At 42.7% G+C, this 27,438-nt stretch overlaps 2 protein-coding genes across 2 annotated transcripts in view; one reads left to right on the top strand and one right to left on the bottom strand.

Moving 5' to 3' along the window:
- Positions 1-3,721, top strand: part of OGFOD3 (2-oxoglutarate and iron dependent oxygenase domain containing 3) — a 53,289-nt gene extending 49,568 nt beyond the window's left edge. Inside the window, exon 9 of the mRNA XM_054978693.1 lies at positions 3,021-3,721. Coding sequence (XP_054834668.1) covers positions 3,021-3,157 — 137 coding nt within the window. The 3' untranslated portion in view covers positions 3,158-3,721. The remainder of the gene's footprint in view (positions 1-3,020) is intronic.
- On the bottom strand, positions 3,050-25,296 carry LOC129327563 (urotensin-2 receptor-like). The gene is made up of 2 exons (XM_054976317.1): positions 24,154-25,296; positions 3,050-3,193 (listed from the first exon to the last, which is right to left on the bottom strand). Exon 1 carries the CDS (start codon positions 25,294-25,296, stop codon positions 24,214-24,216), a length of 1,083 nt encoding a protein of 360 aa, XP_054832292.1. The 3' UTR covers positions 3,050-3,193; positions 24,154-24,213.
- Between the last annotated feature and the right edge of the window lie 2,142 nt (positions 25,297-27,438).

Here is a 27,438-nt window from a genome sequence, read left to right as displayed (position 1 = left end):
GGGGCTGTAGGGGTGGACTTTGGGGGCTGAGAGCACCTACTTTGGGAGGCCATGAAATGCCCCCCCAAGTGGGAGCTGGCTGCACCTTGGTGGGGGTGGGAGGAAAGGTGGGAGAAGGGCCCCTGAGGGTTGGGGGGCATTTTGCATGCAAAATGCCACCCCTGGCAAGACAAGCCTCCCCCAGCTGTAAGTAGTAGAGAAAAGAGCACCTACTTGGGGAGGCCATGAAATGCCCCACCCCCAAGTGGGAGCAGGCTGAGCCTTGGTGGGGGGTGGGAGGAAAGGTGGGAGAAGGGCCCCTGAGGGTTGGGGGGCATTTTGCATGCAAAATGCCACCCCTGGCAAAGGAAGCCTGCCTCTTCATTTTTTCCCCATAGGAAATAATGGAGATCAGCAGCAGCAAGCACAAAATAGGAGATTAGCAGCAGCAACCTAAAGCTATGCCCTTTTATAGGCGAGGATAGGGGGACCTGGTTTGGGGGGCTATAACATGGCCCCCCAAAGTCCAATCGGTCTGAAACTTGGGGGGTTGTTAGAGGGGAGTTAGAGGAAGGCCCCCACCAATTGTGGTTTGATTCGGTGGGAAAAAGCCTGGGGAGGCTTTTTCCCATTGAAAAGCAAGCAAAATGCTGCCCCGAATCAATTCGGGGCATGCCGATTCGGGTTTCCTTGAATCAGGGTGATTCGGGATTTTTTTGGGTTTCATTAACCCGAACTGCACACCCCTAATGATTACCCTTGTGACCATATCATGAAATTTGGGATATAAATTAAGTAAATTCAAGGTTTTGGAATTAACCTATAAGGCCCTGTGCGGACTGGGGCCAGCGTATCTGAGGGACTGTCTCTCCCCGTATATTCCCCAGAGGACCCTCCGATCAGGAGAAATTACTATCAGTCCCTGGCTCCAAGGAGGCCCACCTGGCCTCGACTAGAGCAAGAGCTTTCTCAGTCTTGGCTCCTACCTGGTGGAACAGTCTGTCTACCGAGACCAGGGCCAGGCAGGATTTACTATCTTTCCACCGGGCCTGTAAGACAGAGTTGTTCCACCAGGCTTATGGCTAAGGCTGGGCCTCCACTGGCTGGAGGATATAACATCTACTCCACTCCCTATGAGAGCTGTCCACCACTGTTCTGAAGCTGCTGCCATGTTTCAATTGCACTGCTGCACTTTCTGTAATCGCCACTAAAAAAAAAAAAAAAGAGTGCTGCTATTTTTAATATCTTTATACAATGCTTTTAATGTTTTATGATAATGTTTAATGAAATGTTTTAAATGTTTTTAATGCTGTTATCCGCCCTGAGCCTGCTTTCGGGGAGGGCGGAATATAAATATGATAAAATAAATAAATAAATAAATAATAAATGAAGATCAAGACTACATTTGGACATCACAATGAACTGTAGTTTTATAAACGTGTTTGATTGAACCCCGGTTAGTGGTGGTGTCTGCATTCAAATGATTTAGCCTACCTCGTTTTGTTGCATGACACCAAACTCGGATTTCAGACTGCCAAGTTCATAAGTGTTTTGCCAGTCATTTCAGAGAAAAGGACCTGTCATCTAGAAAAAAGGACAGTATTTTCTTTGGTTCGCCTTCAGATTTGCTGTTCAGCAGCTCTGGGCTCTTCCCAGAGCCAGTAAGAAACTGAACATTGAATATATTTGGATAATATGCTGCTCGGTGTATTATCATCATTGGGTCTGTATAGCTGATTATGTGAAACCAAAACAACGGTAAAATCTTGAATTCAAACACATCCTCTCTTTATTTTGTAATTGCTGGCACATGGAACAAAAATCCTAGAATATGCCGTTAAATTCATGACACTGGCAAGATGGTGACATGTTGTACAGATATTTGGCTGTACCGATGGAACAGACACTTTTGCCGAAGCAACCAAGAATGGAATCTACTAGAGCATGTGTATCTCATGGTTTTCACAGGCTAACATTTTCATATAGTGCAGTTTGTTACGAACAGGACACCTGAGAAGAGCCTGTCTATATAAAAGTGCATGTGCTCTGGTATTCCTTTAATTGTGGAACTGGTTTCATTCAAGGCAGAATTTGGTATATAAACGTCATTATGCTCACAGCACTCAGGGCAGCTTTTCTTTGTTTATAGTTCAGCCTTTTAAAGTGTTTGATATTCAGCAAAGCTAATATAAAGACTCAATGTGCAAAGCAAGCTTTTAGGTGTCCCCATCAAGAGGCAAACACTTTATAGCCTTGAAAGTTTACTTATCTGGCATCTGTGTGCGTCAGTCCAGTGGCTGGTTTGTGTTGGGGCTGGTGCAATCATTTGGGCAGCATTCTATTAGGGATGTTGTGCTCACAAGGCTACAGGGGACAGTTCCAGAGTAGTGGGACTGTTTTCTGCCCAACCATTATTGAGGGTTATACAGTGTGCTGGGGCAGTCGCAAACAAGCTCCAGGCACCCTATAGTGCACAGTTCTTGGTGCAAGGGAGGGAGGTGACAGGAAATGGAAAGATCAGCAAATGTGCCTGTTTCCCCACTTTCCCAGATAAGGACCCTGCCTGTGTAGAACACAGACAGCATTTATGAGTACTATTTACCCATTTTATAGTTAGGATGGCATTTGCTTCCTATGGCAGCTATTGGCAAGCAGCTTTTGTCTATGGAGCTTGAGAACAGAAAAAAAAAATCAATCCTGTTTCCTGACTGCTGTGGTTTAGAGAACTTCATTCCTGAAAAGGCACAGAGCTGCTGATCAAGAATGATACTCCTAGCTGTATGACTAGAACTGTGCCCTAAAGCAATTTCATTGCTATTTTGCTGAAACCTATTGTTTTTTCCCCTCCAAAAGCAGGTATAAGCACACATCAGGTTCTCATATTGCAATGGAAAAGCATCTCCTTTGTCTTCCAGACACGTTTTCAGACAGCATTCACATCTCAGGTCTGCAGATATCACAGGAGAGATACCCGGAACCAGAAGCCATACAAATGTGACGCGTTCTGATTTTCCTCCTGACTCTGTATTCTTGTCTTACAGGCAGAGTTTCCTTCTTCACTTCAGGCTCAGAAAACCTTCATCGCGTGGAGAAAGTCCATTGGGGCACCCGCTATGCCATCACCATTTCCTTCACCTGCAATCCTGATCATGGTATTGGGGATCCAGTTTTAACATAATGAGACAGGTGGCCAAACAGATTAACAAGAGAACCCCTGTGCAGGAGGGAAAAAAAAGAGATTAACTTCTTATTTAAGTTCCACTACGTTGAGTCTTCTAAATGTTTATTTAATGTCAGTGTCAGCTGTTTTCACACACTCATCTTCCTCATAAGTGTTGAAACAGTGCCTTAAGGACCATCTTTTTAATTTAATGGGAATTTAGAGGCTGCAGAACTGGCCCTGTATCTTTTTGCTAATAGAGGAAGCCTAAATTTTGCCCCTTTTAAAATATTCCCTTTCATAACTTACTTTTTTATGGGCAAATGAACACTCAGGAACATGTAATAAAGAAGAATTAGAGCACTTTCTGATGATTTTCGAAATGCCTTTTCTTCCACCCTATCTATGTTCCTTCTTTCCCTATGGTAATTAAATTCTGGAAAATAATAGGTGATAGCCAAGCAAAGTCTTGATCATTTACACAAACCACACCTTTTTGTATTTCAAACTGCTTGTACAAAACCTGAGGCTATAGTTTTTGTAGATGTTATCCATGTATCAGTTTTTAAAACCTTTGTTGTTGTTGTTGTTGTTTTGAGATATGAAAACATGTGCTTTGACTACTGGAATTGCCTGCAGCTCCTGAATAAAACAATTGTTTGTGAACTTCATAAATAGTTTATATGATTCAATAGGAAGAGATTGTTGAGAATACAATAAAACTACTGAATAATCCGCTTCCCATCTCCACCCCATGAGCTACACTTTATTGCAGAAAACCTGAGCTCCTTACCCACATACACATTATCAACAGTCAGCCTACTGGTTATTCACTCCAGTGTCTCAGAATGCAGGGCTCCATTCATGCCTCGTGCTGGTCAAGAGATAAAGTTACTCTCTGAACACAGGTGCCTAAAGCCTATCAAATTGAAATCTGAATTAAACTCTACCTGCTACACACAACTTACAATATGTGCCTTTCACTTCAAGTCTTCTTGGATTATGAAGAAGGGGAGGAGGACTTCGTTTGGCATACTCTCTGTGAAGGGGCAAAAAGCCTACAGAAATGCCTAGTGGGAACTATTACTACCACTGAAAAGCTGCAGCAGTTAACCGACTGCACACAGCGAAGGAAACGGGGTGATAAATTGAAATATAAATTGAAATATAAATAAATAAATAAAATAGAAACAGGACATTTCAGACTTGCTCTGTCTAACTAGAGATAATGCAGACTAAGTTCCCCATAGGGTTGCCACTTTGGGTTGAGAAATTCCTGGAGATTTGGGGGAGGAGGGGAGCCCAGGAAAGGAGGGGTTTAGGGAGAGGAGGGACCACAGTGGGGTATAATGTCATAGAGCTTGCTCTCCAAAGCAGCCATTTTCTCCAGAGGAACTGACCTCTTTCATGTAGAGATCAGTTAATTCTGAGGAAGCTCACAGGTTGGCAACTCTAGTTCCCCACATGAGTTTCCTTAGGTTTTGGGTTTTGGGTGCCATATGGTCACATGAAGCAAGCCATGATATAGTGATGGTGGTCCTCATTTAGAGCGTATAACTGTAACAGACGTGCATATACTGTTAAATAAGCCTTTGCAGAATGGAAGATATGCTACATTTATCTCACTAGCTTGCTGAAATGAGCTTCACCAATCTACAGAAGGAACAGGCAAAAATCGTCTGAAATAGCCATAATTTTATTTTATAGAGAGTACCAAATGTGTTTCAAGCTTGCTGTTTTTTCTCAAGAATTTTTCTTTCTCCACTTATTGGATTGGATGTCAAGCCTGGCTTCTGTTTGCACTTCTCCATGTTCTATAATAATAACATAATAACATTTGATTTATATACCGCCCTTCAGGACAACTTAATGTCCACTCAGAGCAGTTTACAAAGTATGCTATTATTATCCCCACAACAAACACCCTGTGAAGTGGGTGGGGCTGAGAGAGCTCCTGGAAGCTGTGACTCACCCAAGGTCACCCAGCTGGCTTCAAGTGGAGGAGCGGGGAATCAAACCCAGTTCTCCAGATTAGGATGGGGGGGCAGCTATTCTTCTGCTGAGGGGTATGATCCTTCAACACGAGCCAGTGTGGTGAAGGGGTTAGACAGTGGGATTTGGGAGACCCGGGTTTGAATTCCCACTCTGCTATATAAGTTTGTCAGCTGTATTTTGGTCAGTCACACACTGTCAGCCTAAACCATGGAGGAACAAGAGAAGAACAATGTAAATTGTTGGGTTCCCCACTGGAGAGAAAGGCAGGGTCTAAATGGCATAAGTAGATAAATAGGTGCTTTCATTAATGAAAAATGAATATCTTTCAATGAAAAGCACCTAGTGCCAGAGAAATATGCTGTGCAGCACCCTGGAGAAACTCCAAATTAATGAAAATCCAACTATCTCCAGGCAAATAGCCAAATTCTGTCTCTATTTGGTTAAATTCCATAATAAAAAGAATAGCCATACATAGTCTGTCCTGCTCTTTTTACAATTTTAACTATTTTAATGTCAATGTTTTAAATATTAGAATTACTGCGGTTCCCAGAGAACTATATACATTTTAGGATAAGATTTTAAATGCTAAACGTATTTTTCTATGTCCTTTACATTTTTACACTGGACTTAACTATTCTATTGATTGTTAAGGATGTACTGCCATTGTTATGGTCTCTGACCGCAAATAAAATAATTCATTCATGCCGTGCAGCAGAAGATTCCCCACACCCCCAGCAACAGCGGGCTGCTAGCTCCAGGTTGGGATATATCTGGAGATTTGGGGGGTGGATCCTGGAAGGGGTGAAGTCTGGGGTGGGGAGGAGGCTCAGAGGGGTATAGTCATAGAGTCCATCTTCCGAAGCAGTTATTTTCTCCAGGAGAACTGGTCTGTCTAGCTTGGAGACCAGTTGTACTTCCAGGAGATCTCCAGCCATCACCTGGAGGCTGGCAACCGTAGCTCAGGGGGTGCAGTGCAAGCAGAAGCAAGGCTTCAGCTCTCAGCTAATTTCTCTACTCTGGGAAAACTGTTGTAAAAGAAAAAAGGCGCTTTAAAATGATCTGCAAGCTTGGAACACATGAGATAATTGTCTAAAAATGTCCTCTAGGGTACTTGAAAAATATTTTTAACTGTTCTTCTGTGATATGCCCAGTACTAAGCCATCAGAACAACAAGGAAATAAATCTAAATGATTTACCTTTTTCTAAAATGCTTATGCCTTTATGTTTCACACAGTCATATATTCTACCATATATTCTACCCTTGTAAGTACTGAGTAGGAAACTGTTTTTCTATTTTAACTATAAGGGTTACATTCTGTTTCTTGTCATTATTATTACAGCTATTCAAGGCTTATTAGCATAAATTTCTTGAGGATAAGAATAAACTGCTACTTCATAAGATAAGGAAAAGAATAAACTGCTACTTCATAATCATAAACTGCTAATTCAGTATTTGCATAGAATTTAGATGTTTCTAAACATTTAATTGATGCTTCAAAATACAGACACTTACAGGATAGAAACCAATTATTTTTATGCTGCACCCTGTTCTTTTTACTTGGCAACCATTTGCTTGTTTCATGTTGGACCTGGGAAATGAACTTTTCTTCAGTATACTTCCTTTTTCATGTAGCCAAATATTTCATTGGAGTGAAAATTACAGTGGTTGAATAGTATTAGATTTAATATAGTGGTTTGAATAGTAATTGCAGATTGGCATCTGATAAAACAAGAATAGTGGAGGTTACATAAGCCAGTATATAACATGCAATGAAGAAGATATTAGAAAGAGTGCTTAAATTACACCAAAACTTAAAGGTAAGTAGATCAATGCACACTGTAGGCCAGAGGTCTCCAATATGACATCTGCTGACACGTTTCATCTTGAGGCCTGCCAAATGTTTTTAGAAAGTGGGTGGGGCCAGATGGGCTTCTGCCCAGCATGACTTCTGATTGGCCATTGGGGATCTGATTGGCTGTGCAGATTTTTAAGAAGTTGCTTCAGCAACAGGTGCTACCACAGCACGAGGAGCTATGCTACATGACTGAAGGCAAGCTGTTTGCAAGAAAGAAAATATTTTTTAAAGATAAGTTTATTTTAAAAGGGATTCTGTTAAACAAAGCTTCTGCCTGAAATGTTGAAGAGCTACTATTAGAGTTATGCATGACCGACCTCCCTGATATTTTGTGGCTAGCTCCGTCTCTTATTGAAGCCATTATGTGGTTGAGCCCACCACACTGTGTCAGAATTCCAAAGGTGCTCATGGGCTGGAAAAGGTTGGGGACCCCTGCTGCAGGCAAATCCGTTCAGTGTTGGAGCTGACCTGCAGGAGCTGCTGATGCTTCAAAGCCATTTATTTTAAGAATGGGCTCAGCAGTGCAGCTAGCTAGTTGGCATTAACCATCCAATGGCAGGCCTATGACTTGATCAGCTTTGGAGCCAACGCGGGCATGTACTTACATCTATACATTAATAATCTACTTCTGTGAAACTTTCTAGAGAGTCTTGATGACTCATTTTAGTTTAAGGCAGTTCAAATCCATTTTGATGGACATTTTTTGTGGCGGAGCCTCTTAAACCTCAACTCTATACTGGATTCTTGCTAATTTTATGTCTTTGTAAGCATATGTTTATTTACCCTACGGCATTGTTTATGAAATTGTCCTTGATACTACTGGCTGTACTACCCTCACACTGTGTAATCCGCCTTGAGTCTCAGTAAGAAAGGTGGACCATAAATGACATTAAATAAATAATTTTGCCCAATGGACTTTTCTGGTCATAAAGAGCCAAATTTCTTGGCTACAAAGCTGAAACGAGATAGCAAAATCCAATCTTTAATGCCACATCACCGCATCAGAGGAATGATGTTTCCTAACAGAAAAAAAAAATCAGTTGTAGATTCTTACATGCCCCAATAATTTTGTTTGTTTCTCCCTTAAGTACTTACAAGAGTATGTCTCGTGGTATATCCCCATATGACAGCACTCTTCTCATCAGGGTTTATTGATCATCCTTCTCTGCAGACAGATTGGGATAGCTATGGCCCTCTCTCAGGCCTCCTTGGTCATTACAAATATTCTATGCAAAGGACTACCTGTTCGTGTCAGAAAAGCATCCTCACAGATACGATTTTAAACGCTTTGGAAGGCTGGATTGTTCAAAATAGCCTTTCAATTTGAGAAAAATATTGAGAGCTGCATGTTGATTATACGATGCAGAGTTGTGGGTAAATTCATGGTGGCAGGTAGATTTGCTGTTGATGGTTAAGAGATGGGTAATGTGGTTTTAAATATTTGTGCACTGTGATGTTTATCTTCCTTAACATCATACACTGCTGTAAATCTGCACTGAGTGCACAAAAGTGGGTTAAAAGGGCCGTAAAGTATAGCAAAGTATAGGTGAGGGTGGTAGGCCCAAACATGGTGCTGAGGTGCAACATAGGGTAGCCATAGCTGCTCCTGTATGAAGGTCTACTTTTACAAGGAAAGGTATAGACACCTGAAATGAGCTGACCCCTTTCTTATTCCTAGTGTTCTGTAGACATTCTTTCATCCAGATCAAACCCAATACCAAAATTAAGCTAGGCTGGGAAGAAAAGTGACTGAATCTATCATGTGCAGAGAGTTGGGGGGGGGGGGGCTTTGGTCACTTATGAGAAGACAAGACTCTCTAGAAAAGTCAATAATGCTCGGAAAAGTAGAAGGCAGTAGGAAAAGAGGAAGGCCTAAAACAATATGGCTGACTCTATAAAAGAAGCCATATCCTCCAGTTTGCAAGACTGAAGGCGACTTGACGGCACACAACATGCAGAGTTCCTCTTAATTTATGTGTACCCTTGGTTATAAAAACTAGACCTTTACACTCCCATTTAACATGGAAGCTGGGCCAATGTGTAAAGAAAAGTAGCTGCTTTGTTCGTATCAACTTTGGCACTGAAATGTTGAAGAATCTCATAAATCAGTAAAAAAACCCTTTAATGGATTTAAAAGGTATTCCAGAATTTCAATTAAATGGTGAGAATCAACCTTTTTACTACTTTACTACCTCAACCCACAAATGGGCTGGATCAAAAAGGAATCGCCTCTCCCTTTTAAAAGCAACTACAGAGTTATGGATTTCCAAGCTTACCACAGTATTGCCAGTACTGTAGAGATGCCTCCATTGACAGAATTAGCTGGCCTGGATTTGTGTATTTCATACTCAAGATAGAGAGGGGAGAGGGAAATGTGCAGGCAACCTTCTACTCAGTCTCTGAGAAGTCACCCCACCGAACCATCTTCTGACAAAGGACTGATTGGCACGTAAACAGGGTTGTCATCTGGCCTGGAGAAAAATGTTCTATTCCTTCAACAGAGACTTAATGTGTGGCAATGGGTAGATGCAACATTTCATGGCATGGAGGCAGGGTGGATTTGATTTAAATCAAACTGATTTAAATCACGATTTAAATCACTAGTAATTAAGGCTTGATTTAAATCATAGTTTTCTACATAAAGACTAATTCTTGCTGGTATAACTAATATGCAAGTAGATGCCTGCCTTACCGATAGGTAAAGGAACTTCATTAAATTATTCCCAAACTGGGTCTCTTTTACGGCCTGCTGCCATTATAGGTTTTTTCCTCCAAGGAAAGAATGTGATAAACCTCAGGTCATACACACAAAAGATCCAAAGACTTGTGCAGTATTGTGCTCAAAAAGTTTCACTTTCATTTTGTACTGCTTGCCCCTCCCTCCTTACACTTAGTTTCTTCTTGTGCAGATCTATTCCACTCCAAACAATCAGAAAAATATTGTTTCTATTCACTGAACTTCTTGAAACTTAGCACTGGAGGGGTTGATTCTGTCTTCATAGGTTTGTAGAACAATAGGATTAAGGTCTTTTTCTCAACTCTGTTCATGTTATAACATTTTTGCTGTGAAGAAGAGGCATGTGATCTCTGCTGAGCTGACACAAATTCAGTTTTGAGAACTGCAAAACCAAGCATCTGTGATAATATCTTGTAGGCAGAGAAACTGCCCAATAATCTTACAAAAACCTCTGGAAGAGCATGACATTGTGAATGGATTAATGGAATTTATTTACCAAAAAAATTAAACATATACAGCCTTATTCTACATAATTAAAAACTAATCTTTGTTTCATGATGGAATAACCTTTGGATGGTAATATATTTTCCTCAAAAAGCATTTTATTTAAAAAAATCCAATTTAAATCAAAAAAATCCGATTTAAATTAAAAAAATCCGATTTAAATTTAAAAAATCCGATTTTTTAATTTTTTTTAAAAAATCATTGATTTTTATCCACCCTGCATGGAGGTACACAGAATAACCCATTAAGCCTCTATTAAAAGGAGGCAGCCATTCTATTTCTTTCCCATTGCATATACTGACCAATGCTAACGAACAGAACAGAAGGACTGGTTTTTAGCTTTGCATCTGTACTTAAAACAGACCAAGAAGATAAAATTCTGGCTGGTTTGAGGAGCAGTATTTCTCAGCACAATTTCTTTTTGGCATGGTGATCTTCACCTTTATGCTATGGGGTTGTCTGACTTAAATAGATTTTTTAAAATATTAGATGTTTTTTGATGGACAAAACTGGAATTAGTGCTTTGGAAGGGGAGGACTCAGCTCCTCTAAAAATCTAAATCAAAATGACTGATTTCTGGTGCTGGTTGTGTTTTTTACACACAGCTTAGGGTTGTTTTTTTTAAACCAAGATTCCACATCATAATGCACATTCAGGCTGAAGATACTGGAAAACTTTCTTCAAAGAAAGACTCTACTTCTTATGCATATTTCTGCAGAAGTTAACTCCACTGAGTCCAATGAGATTTGCTCCCAGATATGTGTACACAGGATGAGAACTATAATCTCTACTGCAGCCAAGTGTGGGGAAATAGGTTCTAGTCAGTTAAGGCTGCAATACTAAGTGTATTTATTTTTAAATAAGTTCCACTGAAACCAAATGGACTTCCTTCTGAAATCTAGTAAGGATTGGGTTGGGCCTCAAAATCGTAATCCTGGCCATGTCTGCACATGCATTAGTTCCACTATGGTAGGACTACCACCTTCCCAGTGAGGTCTGGAGTTTTCATGGAATTATAACCTTCAGGCTACAAAACCGTTGCCCTGGAGAAAAAGGGCAGCTTCCAAGAGCCGAGTCTATGGCATCACCTCTCTGCTGAGCTTTCTCCCTTCTCCAAGCACCGCCCCTCAATCTCCAGGAATTTCTGAGCCTGGATCAGCAACTCTACACTACAGGAGCACTTGCAGGAAAAGCTCATGGGCATGGTTCTTTCTTTCCTCTTCCCTGGCAGACCCCTGAATCCTCTACTGAGAGGAGACCTGCATAGATCAATTGCACTGCCATGGGGAATTGCAGAAAGGAAGAGGGGATTGGGCAAAACTACCTTCTGCTTCTACTACTAAAGGGAGTATGGTGTAAAAAGCTTTCCATATGCAAAAGGAGCAGCTATGGGTGATTCTGCCTGACTTCCCCTTCCTTCATGCACTCCCCCTGGTCATGGTGAACCTTTTTGAGGATTCCCCAAACCTTGGAAGAAGATTTTCCAAACACCCAAGAGGCTGCTGGGTAAAGGGGAGGGTGAGGAAAGATCCACCTCTACGAGTTCTTGCTTCAACTACCACAGAATTCAAGCTCTATTGATATCAGTGGGAATCCTCTAAGTAGCGATATGTAAGATTATAACCTATGTTCCTTTAACTGTAAGTCGGTTTGCTGGAATTTGACTTTCACCAAACACCGATTTGCAGCCTTCATCTTTGCTCTACCGGTTATGAGGGCATTTGACTTGTTTTTAACCACAGCTTAAGACAGTGGTATTCTTACTAGTTTCTCAGCTCTGCAATTCCCTTCACTTTTGTGGCTCACCAAAAGTTGAGCAACTTGCAGTGATTTTCCACTGGGCCAACAATCTGCCTTAGATAGGTAAATATCCATTTTAACAGAATTTTTTTTTTTTTGCTTTGTACAATCCATTACAGGAAAAGTCTCTCGACATCAAAGAAAAATAAGTCAGCAAGGGAAGCCAAGCGCCAAGGGAGAAGGCAGGCATTTGACATTGAACTTCCTGTGGCTAGCTGATGTCTAATCAATATTCCATCCTAGCAGCTAGTAACACTTACTCCAAGGTGAATTTCTATCTGCTCATGCAATGCCTGGTAGCTCAGCTATTGCTGCAGGCTCCACAATCATACAAGAAATGTAATAATGGGATTCTGTCTACATGCTATGTACTTATAAGGCACAAAGTGTCTTGAAGCAGGGGGACCTGCCAGTTAGAGTTAGAGCCAAGCACTTCCTTCTGTGCTGCTGGCCTAAAGCCTGCTGCAGTGCATCACCGTCATTGCCCATGCCTGAAAAGTGACATTTCAGCTACCAACTCAACAGGTGATACAAGAAGCTAATAGTAGGGATCCCATTCCCCCGGTGATCCCCCGCTTCCACCCTCCACCCCTACTACCACTTACTTGGCCAGAAGGGTGCAAGGTTCTGGAATGGACCTCCCATATGCACTCCCGGGGGGGAGGGGAGAATAACATCTCTTCCTGGGAGTGATGTCATCGTGCCACCCCGAGAGCACTTCCATATTCACAGCAAGCTGATTTGGGCCCCAAACAGGCTGAATTGGGCCAGTTTGGGGGTCCAAATTGGCCCGCTGCAAAGCGCATGAACGTGACCCCATGCCTTTATGATGGCATTACTTCCCAGAAGTAACGTCATTGCACTGCCCTTAGAGCACTTTCAAGAAGTGACATCATCGTGCAGGTGTGGGTGTGCTTTGTTTGCGCATGAAGAGCATGATAGGAGTGGTGAAAAGGTAAGCATTGTGTCCCCCCTCCCACTGGTAGGGTAAACAGACCTGGCAATCCTAGCTAATAGGGTTCAAGCTGGGCTGAATCCACATTACCTTCGCGCGTCCCGATGTTGCACTAAATGTTCGCTAAACACCCGGAAGTATAGCGTCTTTCAAGTGCGATTTCTGAATCATATACCAGTGATTCCAGACTTGACAGTGCTCCTGATGGATGCTGAGAAAACAGGGCACTTGTACTCGGCACTGTTTCCTTAAAATGAGGAAACACACTTTTGTTATCCTTTGTTCAAGTTCACACAATGAGGAGGAGATTTTTCCACTCGATAAAAATCCTGCAGATTGAACAATGCAGTGCTAAATGTTCACAGAGGAATCCAATGAGGTTAAGGTATGAATCCTGTGTTCTGTTACAGATGGCTTCAACACAAAGTATAACATACAAATGTTATCTAAACAAATCCTTCCCCACCTCCACTCTCTTCACTGCACAGTTGGCCTAATGGGACAGAGATAATGAAGCACTTGTGAAACATCCCTTCCTAAAAGCATCCTGATTCATTTACTACGGATGAGACGGCCCTTGTTTTACAAGCTCCGGTGCTCAGCCCTTCAGCTTTGAAAGGAAGATGATTTCCTGAGGTGTTCCCAGTAGACTTGAGACAGAGGTCAAGATAACAAGGCAGAGATAGTGCTGAGAATTCAAGGGTTTGTCTCCTATCTTCCTTGCCTAGTGAACTGTCCTTAAAAGAGCTGTCTAGGTCAATAAAACGCTGTGAAACAGGTTGGCTATGAATCAACAGAAAGTTCTTGTAAGGAGTACGGTTTTTGCCCCTTCCTGAAAGAGTTCCAAGCAGTCATGTGTGGAAGGACCGTAATCTCTCATCATTAGACAGCACTTCCTTTGCACTGACCTTGGGTTCATCTCCTCAGTGGTTGTCTATGAGCACAATTCGCAGATACAGATAGTTGGTTCACTAGTGGGACTTACTTGGTTTAGGCCAGAGATTCTTTCTTGGGTCCAGTACAAGAAGCCAACAAACTGGATCTTAAAACATTGAGCTTCTTAGAAGATTGTTTAGATTCTTACAATGGAATCCAAGAGACTATTTATGATCATTCTATGTCTTCCCCACTACATCTAAAGGGTTTGGCGTTCCCCTTGTGACTTACTTTTTAGGAGATGTACCTAAAGAAATTAAAAAGATAAGCACTTGGTCAAGAATTTAATCGCTACAAGATAGATGGCAATAGATTTATGGAATTACTCCCACTCGTGGGGGAGTATTACGTAAAACAGACACATGGAAACCAGAAGTCTTTTTGACTATTTTAAAGCAATGCATTAACCACTAAACCACAAGGCTGCTAGTGTCTCCAAGAATGATTTCTGTCTCTTCTAACAGGAAAGAGGTCAGAAGTTTGTTTATTCCAGGTCTTGGTGAAAACCTATCTTAGCCAATGATCACTCAATGTTGTCTTTTTCAAAAAGAGTCTAGTAGCACCTTTAAGACTAACCAATTTTATAGTAGCATAAGCTACAGTGGGAGAACACTTCAATCTACCAGGACATTCCATCAAAGACTTAAAGGTCACTGTAGTTCAACAGAAACCTTTCAAAAACAAAATCCAACGGGAAGCTGCTGAATTGGAATTCATATGTAAATTTGACTCTGTCAAGCTGGGACTGAATAGGGACTATGAATGGTTATCTCATTATCAAAAGTAACTGATTTCCTCTACAGAAGCAAACTGATCTCCATATCAGAAGGAGCTGTTTGCATCTCCATATCAGAAGGAACTGTTTGCATCTACTCCGCCCTCCCCTCTCCTCCTCTATATCTGACCAGTTTCTTCTTGCCCTCCATGCATCTGACAAAGAGAACTGTGATTCTCGAAAGCTTATGCTACAATAAAATTAGTTAGTCTTAAAGGTGCTACTGGACTCTTTTTGATTTTGCTACTACAGACTAACACGGCTAACTCCTCTGTTGTCTTTTTGAAACTTTACTTAATATCACTCTACGCTTGAACATATTAAATAAACCAGGATTACAATTATACAGAATAGCATGTGTAAGCATGCATGTCATCCCTTCTCCTACCTAGCCTGCATTTAAAGATAAAATGCAATTTGTAAAATTCTTATCAAGTCTTTCAAAAAAGATAACATGGTCTCACCTCAACTCAGATTTGACAGATTCAGGGGGATAGGGTGTGGCTGTCTTATACAGACACAATTGCTAACAATTATATGATTCCCTTATAGTATGTATTATTTTTATGTATTACCTTTTATGTGTTATTTAAATTAAATTTTAAACAGTAAATAGAAATGGAATCAAAAAGTTGGATAAAGGATAAGTTCATTTAAAGATGGCTGCCTTTTATAACATTTTGGAATCGGAACAATCCATAGGATAGGGTTAACCAAGAAGTTTTGGGTTGTATTTCATTTAACAACTAGCTTTGTATACGGTATCCTGATTTAAATAACATCAGAAGTTTTTTTTCTGTTGTTCTTTCACTATTTTTATGTATACCTGGATTGTTATGAACCTGGCATAAATTTGAAATATTTTTTCAGTCTTTGTGATAATAAATGTTTGAAGAAGGTGTATATAGTATTTATATTTCATATATAATTTTTAAAGTGTTTAGAATGTTTGCTCTTGTATTGTTTTTGGAGAACCAATTTTGTTTTCATTGCTTTCTAAATTAGCAGGAACAAAGTGTCTCCAGAAATGTCTTCAGTTCTGAGAGAGCATATCAAAATTAGTCACTAAGGCTAGCAACTGACTGGCATGCCTGCTCTTAACAGCAGCTACGCAACAAAGAACCCACAAACACTAAGTAACCCTTTGAGTGATGACAATAAACATAAATCATACAACAATTGCTAAGTATTTTACTGTTAACAATATATAACTTAAACACTTCCGTTATAACTCATACAAATGTAGCTAGACTTGCAAAGTAACTCTCTGTACTAGTAAGGAGGTCAGTACTTAAAGTGCTTCATATAAGGCAAACCATCTCATACAGGATGCGTAACAAAAAAACAACAAAGCGCAAGGTGCTAAAGTGCTGGTCCGAGACGGGCTGACATATTGCACAAAAATTCATAAAGTGCAAATATGTCAGCCCGTTGTATGATTTATGTTTATTGCCATCACTCAAAGGATTCTTTGTTGCATAGCTACAGTTTACCATGATACTCTCTGTGCTTGTTTGCTCTTAACAGCAGCCTGATATGTAGAAATCAGCAGATGAATCTTTTAACGATATGAACATCGAGCTGCTATTGAAGGCACAGCTACATGGTTTGGTTGGAAAGTTGGTGATCTAGCAGCCACTCCTGAATCATTTCTGAGTACAGAATAACATGAACAGGACTTGACAGAGATAGAGGATCCTTCTCCAAAGATTTGTCTCCAGAAAATTTATAGGAATAACCAGCTCTGATGCAACAGTTGCACTCATGGGATCACTGTGAAAAATAAGTTCCAAAGGCTGTGCCAAAAAAAGTGCTGTGGCCCAACTTTGCTCTCCGACTCCCCTGCATTTTTGGATCATACATCATTCTGTCTACTTACTGAAACTCAAAAGCAAGAGCTCTGGAAAATAGTTGAGAAACCATACAGCAATTGTCTTGATTATTTTAAAATATGAAATGAATTACTTGTAAGTGGGCTGATTCCAATGGAAATGTAGGGCACTGAAGCAAGGCTCGTACTGGTCATATGGAAAATTTTGCCATTGTCTTAAGTACATGATATTCAAAGGGATGTCTCCTCTTATAATTAATACCTTCTCCTCTGGCTTGCTATGTTACTAAACTAGAACACAGAAAATGAATGATGCCAACCTAGGCCGATTCCAGACGGCCCTCCCCGTCCCGAAATGTCGCACGTCGTCGTGCGGAAAATGCGATTATTTTGCGTTTTCCGCGCAATGACGCGTGACGTTTCGGGATGGGGAGGGCCATCTGGAATCGGCCCTATCTTGTTGCTAAATGGCACCATAGAGGTAACATGCTTCGTAGTGTGAAGATCCAGAACAGAAATGGAAAAATTGGGAGGAGGTGGAAGTGGGATTTGGGTTTTTTATTTTCATTTTCAAACAGAAGAACAGGAAATTTTAGGGAGGACTGAAAGAAGATCTAAGAAATGTTTTTGGAATGAGTGAAATACTAAAGATAACATTTTAGCCATACAAAGTATAGTATGTAGATTACAGTGTTAATATTTTCTCTGTAGATGGTAGACACATGCAACGTATTTTCAAGCTTATATTTATTAGATAAATATGAATATTTTTGTCCACAATTACAGTGGCAATTCTAAGAAGAGATATATCCTCCTAAGGCCATTCATGTGAATGGTAAAACTTCATTTAGAATTGTTAGCTCAGGTGAGCTTGATCTTGTCAGATCTCAAAAGCTAAACAGGGTCAGCCTTGGTTAGTAACTGGATGGGAGACCTCCAACAAAGATCAGGCCCGCAGAGGCAGGCAATGGCAAACCATCTCTTGCCATGAAAACCCCACCAGGGATTGCCATAAGTCAGCTATGACTTAAGGGCACTCTCCACCACAAATATGTTATAATTGTTGAGCAGCTCAGTGTTCTAAAGTTTAACTTGATATACAAATAGGTAGATAGTCCAATTGAGAGTGTATTGAGCTGTTTCTGATCAGATAACACTATGACAATTTGTGTTTTCAGCTCCCCCTCCTACTTTTCAGAGGGCAAAAAATATGCTAAGGTGGTATATAGGGTGTAGTACTTTGAAGCTCCATGTGTGTGATGCTTGGAATATTCACCATTTTGCTGGTAGAAAAAAATGGCATTTATACTTTTAAATTTCTTAAATATGCCAAATAGTTCACTTTCATATACTACATATGTTATGAATAATGCATTTTATGTTGTTAAAATAAGTTTATATTTGATGTTAGAAGCTACTGCATATATTTCAACTTCCCCTAAATTAAAAAAAACAAGGAACCCTCCCCCATGGCTTCCAAATTTCTTGGAATTTTATACTTCTTCATAAGCTTGTAAAAAGCCAGTCATGTTGTTCTCTCAACGCAAGTAAGATCTTCCTCCCAAGTGCCTAGACAAGAAAGCTTTCCATAAACTGAAAAGGAGATGGTGTTTCTTTCCAGGCTGTGCCATGTTCCATAAATGAATAACTTGGAGCTATGTTTTGTCAAGCTGACTAATAAAACTGTTGTAAGCATAGTAGTTGGTGGGAATTAAAAGGAAAATAAAAGGTGTATAACTTTAGAAAGGTTATTAAGAACGTGTTTCCTGTGCACTTGAGTAGGAGTTCACATCTACATCGTTAAACAGTGGCCTAAGCAAGCCTCCTACGACTTTAACGACTCTCTGTTTGGCAGAGACGAAGTTCAGCAAGGACATTTTCCACTGTCGGACCTCTTTTGCACTGGTCCCACAGAGAAAAGGGGTTATTTTCATAATCCTGCTGCTGTCTCAAGTCTTCTCTATCTGATGTTGTTTTCTACATCAAGGATATAAAAATAGACTGAAGAAAAAAGACATGGTTTGATTTAGATGGCAATCTGCATGTATTCTGCAGTCCCTGTGCTACATGTGTGCCTTCAACATTGAAACATCAAACACAATAATTTAAAATATATAGTTGGACTTTCAATTGTATATAAGGGGCTTTACTTTAAAACTCCTACTCAAGTGCACAGAACCCTAGTTCATATTTTTAAAAAAGCAGAATCTCAACAGAGTCAAATATTTTCTCACATTGCTTACAATATAAATACTCTAAACACATTAAAACAGTGGTCTTCAAACTTTCCTTTAACATCCTGGTGGCAGCATAAGACCAACTGAGCTTGCAAACGCATGACAGGAAGTTACTGACATCTCAGTCATGTGACAGGAAGAAGAGGTGTTGGCGTTGATCTCCCCAGTGGAGTGCGGTAGGACTGGGGTTCTATGCTACAACAAGCAACTATGGATTGCTGGAAGACTGACTGGTCGGGGCAGGGAATGACCAGGCTAGGCCAGCCTGGGAACACAGAAAGTACAGGGGAGAGCTTATGCAGGGCAGGTGGTGTTTCTGAATCTGTCGTTGCAGATCTCTTCATTGCAGACCTTGCCTAACTGTTCTGCAACTCCTCTGAGCAAGGAGAAGCAAGAAGCATGGTTCCCTTGCTTTCTATGCATGTGCATTAGCAACATGTCTTTTCACAAAGCAGAAAAAAGGCAGTTCTGAAGGGACTGACAACCCACCTGAAGGCCCTTTGTCCATGGGATGAACATCACTGAATGGTCCTGCTCTCTTTTTTTCAGTGAACAAGGAAAAGCTATGCAGCTGGTGATTAAGAAACCACCTCAGGCCAATGAAAGAAAAAAGTAAGGGGTGGTTGTGGTGTAAAAAGAACATTATAATCCAGAAGACAACCATTAAAACAAACTGTTTTAAAAATAGAAATGGATTTTATTCCTATATTTAGCATTGTTTTACCTATTATGTTCCCCATGTGGGAACAAAGAGATGTAGGGAAATACAGCATCATGAGTGAAGAGTGCACATGTGTCTGTTTTTCATACGTATACATTTAAAGGGCTTAGTGAGTCCCTAATCATGCACTCTAAGCAGAACATGCAAGACAGGATCTTTGCACCTAATAATATATAAGGGTGTGCACACCCTTGTTTCTGTACCTGTGTGAACATGTGCTGGTGGACTATCAGGCATGTAGGGCCCCTAATAAGTAATCTAATTTGATCATAAGCACACAAGAGCAGGTAAGTTTTAGGTGGGGTAGCCATGTTGAACTGCAGTAGAACAGCACGATTTGAGTCCAGTGGCACTTTATAGACCAACAAGATTTCCAACGCATGAGCTTTAGAGAATCCAGAGCTCCCTTCTTCAGATACCAAAATGGCTATAACTCTGAACTGGCTCACAAGGTGGATCTGTCCTATTATATATCTCCACACCAATATTCCACATTCCTGATGATGTCTGGAATTGGCATGAAAACAAACCACTTTAGAATATGCTTACCATGACGTTTGTTCTTATTACGTAAAGACACTAGCAGCCTGCAACTTCTCTCTGCAGTTTCCTTTGCTTTCCAAGAGATGTGAAGTGGCATAAATAAGTAAAGAAGAAAGAGATTACAGCTCACAGTTAGGTTTGCCACCTCCCAACCAGCTCCATGCTGATAATCCTTTCAAAAATTCAGGAGAAAGAAAATACTTGACTGCTGCAGCCTTCAATCAAGGGAGAACAATTATCAGTTCCTCCCAGTTTGCAGTAAAGAAATAAGCAGTGTGGGGCTAGCTGGAGATGACACTCTTATTTCCAACATTTCAGCGGCACTTAGCAGCAGCTGACTTAATTAAGGGAGAAATAATTAGATGTAGTTGTTACCCCCTTTTAATTCAGCACCCTCTGCAAATGAAATCACTGTGCTGCACAGCTGAAAAAGTAAATGCCAGATTTAATATGAATACTTTAGGGATGCCAGAAAACTGCCAGAAAACTGACACGCCGTACCTCACACAAACAGACCATAAATGTAGTGTTTATTCTTTTTATTATGGTTGTAATCTATTTATAGGTTACTTTTTGCAGAAATTTGCTATTATGGCTCAAAGAAAAAGTTTATCACGACAAGATACGGAACTCAAATGACTTCAGTAGTATTATAGGTAAAGGTAAAGGTAGTCCCCTGTGCAAGCACCGAGTCATTACTGACCCATGGGGGGGGATGTCAATGCGATGTTTTCTTGGCAGACTTTTTTACAGGGTGGTTTGCCATTGCCTTCCCCAGTCATCTACACTTTACCCCCAGGAAACTGGGTACTCATTTTACCAACCTCGGAAGGATGGAAGGCTGAGTCAACCTTGAGCCGGAAGGATGGAAGGCTGAGTCAACCTTGAGCTTCCGCTGGGATCGAACTCAGGTCGTGAACAGAGCTTGGGCTGCAGTACTGCAGCTTACCACTCTGCGCCATGGGGCTCATTCCAGTAGTATTATACCAGGAACAAATATGTCTCATTAGCCAGTGAAGTGTAGAGGTTAAGGTGACATACTACAAATTTTGAGAGCCACAGTGCCACCCTAAGCAGAGTTTATACCCTTCTACATCCACTGAAGTCAACAGGCTTAGAAGGGTGCAACTTTGCTTACAATGGCACTGCCAAGTTCAGATCTCTACTCTGCCATGAAGCTTGCTAGATGACCATGGACTGGTCACTCTCTCTTAGCCTAACCTACCTCATATGACTGATGAGAGGATAAAATGGAGGAGGGAATAACCATACATACTGCCCTGAGCTCTCGAGAAAAAGTAAGAGAAAAATGTACTAAATAAAAGTAAATCACTAGGTCCACTTCAGAAATCTTATCAGCCAGCATCTCAACCAAAAATATTCACAGTGTAATGCTTTAAAAGATTTTGCAGTGGTGGTTGAAACCTCTGCAACTACTGTGATGTCATGAAATGTTTGTAGACATTGCAAATGCTGAGAAGAAGCTCTGAACAAAGCAGACCAGCTTTTGTGAGGAAAGTGGAAGACAGTTACACAACTCTGTGAGCCACAGTGAAGAGGTTCCAGAAGACAGAAATGTTAAGGGACAGGGAACCCAGAGGCAGCATGGCTAAATGAAGGGAGCAGAGTCAAGAAGAACCCAAGGAAACAGTAGCTAGAGGAAACAAAGACCTAAGGAAAAGAAAGGTAGAGAAGTAGAGAGCTGATAAGAAAGCAGGTAGAGGGTAAAAAAAAAACCTCTCAGGGCATGAGGACAGAAGGGACTGTGGTTTGCCGTGGTCTCAGTCCTGATCTGGCACAGAGTCAGTGTGGTTAACCCCAATGAAACAGAATAGGCAGAAAAAACAAACCTAAAAGCCTGATAGTAGAATAAGCTAAAAAGTGAGGACATGAGTAAACGATGTGTGAAAGGAAAGATAGGGCTGGAGCAAAACTTCAAGGACAGGCTCTGTGAGAAAATATATACTATTCAGCATTAAAGGAGTAATAAGATTCATTAGAAATTTGCAGTGCAGTCCTAAGAACACTGTCCTGGGAGTAAGCCCCATTGAACAGACCTGAGTAGGATTCTGAGTAGCCATGGGGGACACAGGGTTACCAGACTCCCGTAACTTTAAGAGTTGCAAGGAAGGCAGAGTTCTTCCAGTCATGGCTTCTATCATCACTGCAGCACTGTAGCTTGACAACTATAAGGGGGCAGTGAGAGTCAAGGGGCAGCCATGTGGGAACTGAAATGCATTTTATGCATAATGGTTTGACAAGTTAGTTCTTTGCATATAGCCTTGTAGACAGTGTTTTGGTGAGTGTGTGTTTACAGCACGCACCTGCCTTCCTCAGAACACATAAGTGTAAAAGAAAATTTCTGTGAAACTTCTTTGAATTGAAGAGTTACCATTTCACCTTTTGGATATCAGCTATGGTGGTAACAGTTTCATTCCCCACTATCATTAATTCTAGTTATTTGGCAATTTTTTTAAAAAAATCCTGAGGCTTCTTTATCAGCAGCATCATTCTGTTTCCTCAAAATGTTTTACCTAAAAGAAATCCCAGCAGTATATGCTTTAAATCTCTCTCTCTCTCTCTCTCTCTCTCTCTCAGTAATTCAGTTGAATCCAATGAATTCATTCCAACAACGGGCAGATTGTGGCAGAATATTGTGGCAGAATATTTTCTCACACACTGGAATACAGTCCATATTGATGAATGAAAAATAGGTCCTCACATACAACAGCAATTCAGATATATGGCTGCTGTTATTTCTGATCTCCTTCAGAAATACTAAATCGAAGAGTAGAGTATTGTATGGTCAGAAAAATCTCGAGATCATCTGACTTAGTAACCCAGACACAGGAGACATCTTTAGGTTGGGACCTTTAATACAAGGCCTACTTATAACATGTTATCACATATATATCCATCTCTTTCTTCTCTGTGAGTTCAACTTCATCCAACAGAGAAAAAAAAGCTGGCGGTGCCACTGGAGCAGCCCGCCTTAGGTCAGAGTGCAACTCATATATGGATATTTGTTAACTGCAAATCAGTATTCTAACCCAGATCTTTATCCAGAAGCGGAATCTTTTATATTTAATATTTTTTCTAAAAGATTAGCCCCATATATAACAAAACAATCTAGTCTACAGTAATATGGATGATACTTCCTCATGTTAGTTACTATGGCTATACTGTAAACGAACTGCAAAGCAGAAAACCTAAAGTGCGCTATTCTGGAAGGTGATGTTAAGACAAGGTGTTAGCCCAATAAAATTAATCCCGCCAGCAGGTATTATGCTAATCTTCTAATTCATGGTGTGGTTAGTCTGAAACAAATCTGTAATTAACCTTCATATCCCAAGAATAAGGTCTTCATAACAAACATTCCTCACAGACATCCATGTATGACAACAATCTTGGTGGTGGGACAGTCTTCTAGCAATGCAGGAGTTTGTGGTTGAAATTTTTAAAAAATAAATTTTTTAAAAAATTAAACAATTTAAAAAAAAATTCCTGTACATACATAACCTTGAGGTAACAGAAATGCAGGATAAATAACGATTCAACCTAAATAAATGATAAAGGTGGCATGCCAGAATACTAAGCTAACTTTCACAGTAGTCGTGGCACATTTATTATGGGGGAGCGTTCTAGCATCCGACTCCTTCTACCTGTATATCAGAATCCATGAGTGGCACATGGCTGTGACAACAACTAGACCATGTGCTTCCACGGAACTTTTTAAGTGGTTCATAGACTTGCCAGCGTACCTCTTAGTGTAACTTTTTTTTAAAGAACAGGGAAAGTGACCAGATGTCAGGATATGTGACTATCTGTGCCATGTTTTTCTACCAGGAAACTCAATGCCCCAGGACAGCCTCTAAGAAGAACATGACAGGATGGGCCAGTGCCTGAGCTCTGCCACAACTACAACTAGGAAGCTCAGCCCAAATGATCACACATAGTTGTTTTTCACCTCGCCCTATTCTATGGACTGGTGGTAGACAAGGCGTCAGCCCAATAAGACAAGGGCTTCCTTCTGTCTAAATATTATGACAGGGTAATGTTCTGCACACTGTTTTTTTTTTCTCTGTCCCCCTTGTGAAAACTCCCAACCATCTTCTCAGCCTTACCTTGCCCAGGCCCACCTGGATCTCGGAGGTGTTAGGAAGCTACCCAGGAGGAGAGAAAGTTCACTTGCTGTCCCTCAGGGTGGCCATGCTCAGGCCTTCTGACCCGGACTCGTAGTGGGTCCCGGAGGAGGTGGATCGCCTCCAAGAGCAGTGTAGGTTGGAGCCTCTCTTGCGGAAAGAGGAGGTGAAGCGGTAGAAGTTGCTGTGCCTGTTGCGCAAGTACTCGCGGTAGTTCCTGGTGAGCAAGGTGTAGAGGAAAGGGTTGATGCAGCTGTTGCTGTAGGTCAGGCAGGTGACCAAGTAGTTGATGCACTTGGCAGTGTGGGGCGGGAGCCCGAGGGAGCCGTGGTAGAGGGGCACCAGCTGCCAGATCCAGAAGGGTAGGAAGCAAGCCCAGAAGACCAGCACGATGGTGAAGACCAGGATGAGGACCTTCTGGCGCGGGGAGCGCTTTGGCTCCTTCTTGCGCGGAGGGTTCCTCTGCGACTCCAGGTAGGTGGTGGCCAGCCGGGCGTAGAGGCAGCCGATGATGAGGCCGGGGGCCAGGATGCTGGTGCTGAAGAGCACTGTCAGGTAGAGGCGGTAGGCGTCGCGGCTCCAGGTCGGGGCGCAGATGCGCTTGCCGTCGCCGCCCCGGCTCAAGGTGACCATCAGCATCATGGGGAGCGTGAGGAGCAGCGAGACCCCCCAGACGGCGCCGGCCGTGGCTTTGCGGAAGCGCCGCGCCCGGTAGCGGGCGGCCAGCGGGCGGGTGACAGCCAGGTAGCGCTCGGTGCACATGACGGTCAGCGTGAAGATGCTGGCGTGCATGGTGAGTAGGTCGAGGCTGAGCAGGACGCGGCAGCCCAGCTCGCCGAAGTACCAGTCCTGCGCCACCGACGTGCCCACGATGAAGGGGATGGAGCACAGGTAGAGCAGGTCGGCCAGCGCCAGGCTGGCGATCGAGCCGGACAAGGGCGCGCCGCGGGCGCACCGGCCCGAGCGCCACAGCAGGGCCAGCGTGTACACGTTGCCCGTCACGCCGGCCACATACATGACCGACAGCACGGCGCCGAAAGCCCACGCCGCCGCCGACGCTTCCCCCCGGCCCGCGCCCCCCGCCGCCGACGCGTTGCCCAGCCCCGCGCTCCAGTTGCGCTCCATGCCGGCCGCACGCGGGACAGGCCGGCCTGCTCCCGTGGGACGCGCTGCGGGGCGCCCAGCCAATCGCCGAGTCGCCGGCGCCCTTCGGAGTTCACCCTTCGCTGCAGATCGCCGGGCGGGAGCCGGCCCCGCGCCGCTGGCCACCAGGTCGCTCCGCCTTGGGGAAGAGGGAAAGAAGGGGCGGGGAAGGGCTGGCGGTGGCTGCGGGTGGGAGGGCGAGCGGTGGCCCGGAGCGCCTCATCGGGGCGTCCACGTGCTTCGTGCGCTCCGATCCTATCCGCCGATTGATTCCGGAGGAAGCGCTCCGGCGCAGCGTGCCTTCCTCCCGCAAGTAGGTGTGCAGCAGAGAATCCCGAAGTTCCAGACCCGGCGAGTCACGCCTCGACTGTCCAGCGATCCCCTCGTTCCAGGCTCGACGGGGAAGGGCTTTGGCTGAAGCGAGTCCAGGGTTCTAACCAAGAGAGCGTCCCTGAGCTTTCCGATTAGAGAATGTGGTTTCCTTATTAGGCAAGGCTTGGTCTCTCTTGTTAGCAAGGCTGTCATTCCATTAAGGAGATCTTACTGGATTAAGGCAGGAGTCTCAATAGATTGATCTACATAGATTTGCTTACAAATAAAAATCGTTCAGAGGAGGGGCGGGGGGAGGCTTTCGTTGTGTTTAGGTATTTGACACACGAGTTCGTATGGAGTCAGTTTGCACATTCAACAGCAAGTCGACCACTGAGAAATCAAAGGAGGTGCGTGCGTTTGTGATCTGCCCTAAGTGTTCTCCTGCCCTCTAAGGGCCAGTCTACACATTACCTTATTCCCTGTAGGAAAGCACATGGTGACACCCTTATGACTTAGAGCCAAGCTATGTGATGCCTTACCCAGGTTGGACTCTTGTCAGCTTCCCTCAAGTTTTGATGGGAAATGTAGGCGTCCTGGCTTTACAGCTTGGCTCTCCATTACAGCTGCAAGACCAGGATGCCTACATTTCCCATCAAAACTTGAGGGAAGCTGACCTGTGTCAGGCGTCACTTGTAGCTTGGCTCTTACCATGTGGATCCTCTAGGAACATCTGTTGCTGAACAAGGCTGCTTTCTACATGATCAAAGCATCCACATCTCACCAGGCTTATGATGGAGCAGGGAGAGGCATGATAGCAGAAGCTGCTTGCCTCAGGTCAGACACGACCAGTTCTGGTTCTTATTAGGCTACACCCAGATGACAGCTTCCTGCATCCTGGATGTGTACTGTTGTGCTTGAGCAGAAAGGAAGGAGGGAAGGAAGGTAAGTTTCCCCCAGGACAGCTCCCAACCAGCCTCTGTCAATTGTGTGGATTGATGGAATGACTGGAGTGAAGACCTGTGAAAGGCCAAGATCAGGTTCTTGCATGGTGTCAGTGAGAAAGAAAATGTTCCTAACTTCTTGTCTCTGGAGTCAAGCAGATAATTTCTTCAATAAGCAGTTTACTTGTCAAGGGACCATGCAGAAACTGGAAGAGGAGGAACTCTTAATTCTGATATAAACTCTAATATCAGTCCCGCCCCACACTCCATCACTGCAGACAACCTGGGCACTTGGAGTGGTCTCTCCCATTCCCTAAATATGAGCAGAAGTCAGGATTAAGTGGGACTTCCAGCCCAACAATCAGTTGTTGGTACTGTCCATGAAAGAAGAGCATGGATGTAGGTTGCAGTTGCAGTCAGGACTGAGGAAGAGAGGTTGGCTGGTAAATGCCCATCTACCTGAGCAGAACGAAGTCACATATGGACAGCCTTTCTCTTCAGGAGTGCCTGATGAGCTATGGATCATCAGCTATGGATCCAGTCCAGCTTGATAGTGATGAGGGTTGGGGAGTGCAAGTAGCAAAGATGGTTGGGAGGAAGACTGGGCTGGTTTGGGGAACCCCTGCCCCTTACTATGAGTAAACTGCCACGTGGAGTCCAACTCATGGTCATGGTAGAAAGCTGTGAATAAATATGATCCCTTCTTAGAACAAGCTTCATGGAAAATATACAACCTAGTGATTGCAGGGAAGAGGGCTAAGATGGTGCTTGAGTTATGGGGGTGAAAGGTAGAGGGTTTAGTGAAATCCATGAGCCCTGCTCCTGATCCCCAAATCTTACGCCCCTCTTATAGATTCCTAAAAAGAGAAAT

This window comes from Eublepharis macularius, chromosome 4 (assembly GCF_028583425.1).
Source record: "Eublepharis macularius isolate TG4126 chromosome 4, MPM_Emac_v1.0, whole genome shotgun sequence".
In the NCBI taxonomy this organism is placed as follows: Eukaryota; Metazoa; Chordata; class Lepidosauria; order Squamata; family Eublepharidae; genus Eublepharis; species Eublepharis macularius.
Note: the sequence above shows the minus strand (reverse complement) of the source record. Positions and strands in the feature narration are given on the sequence as shown.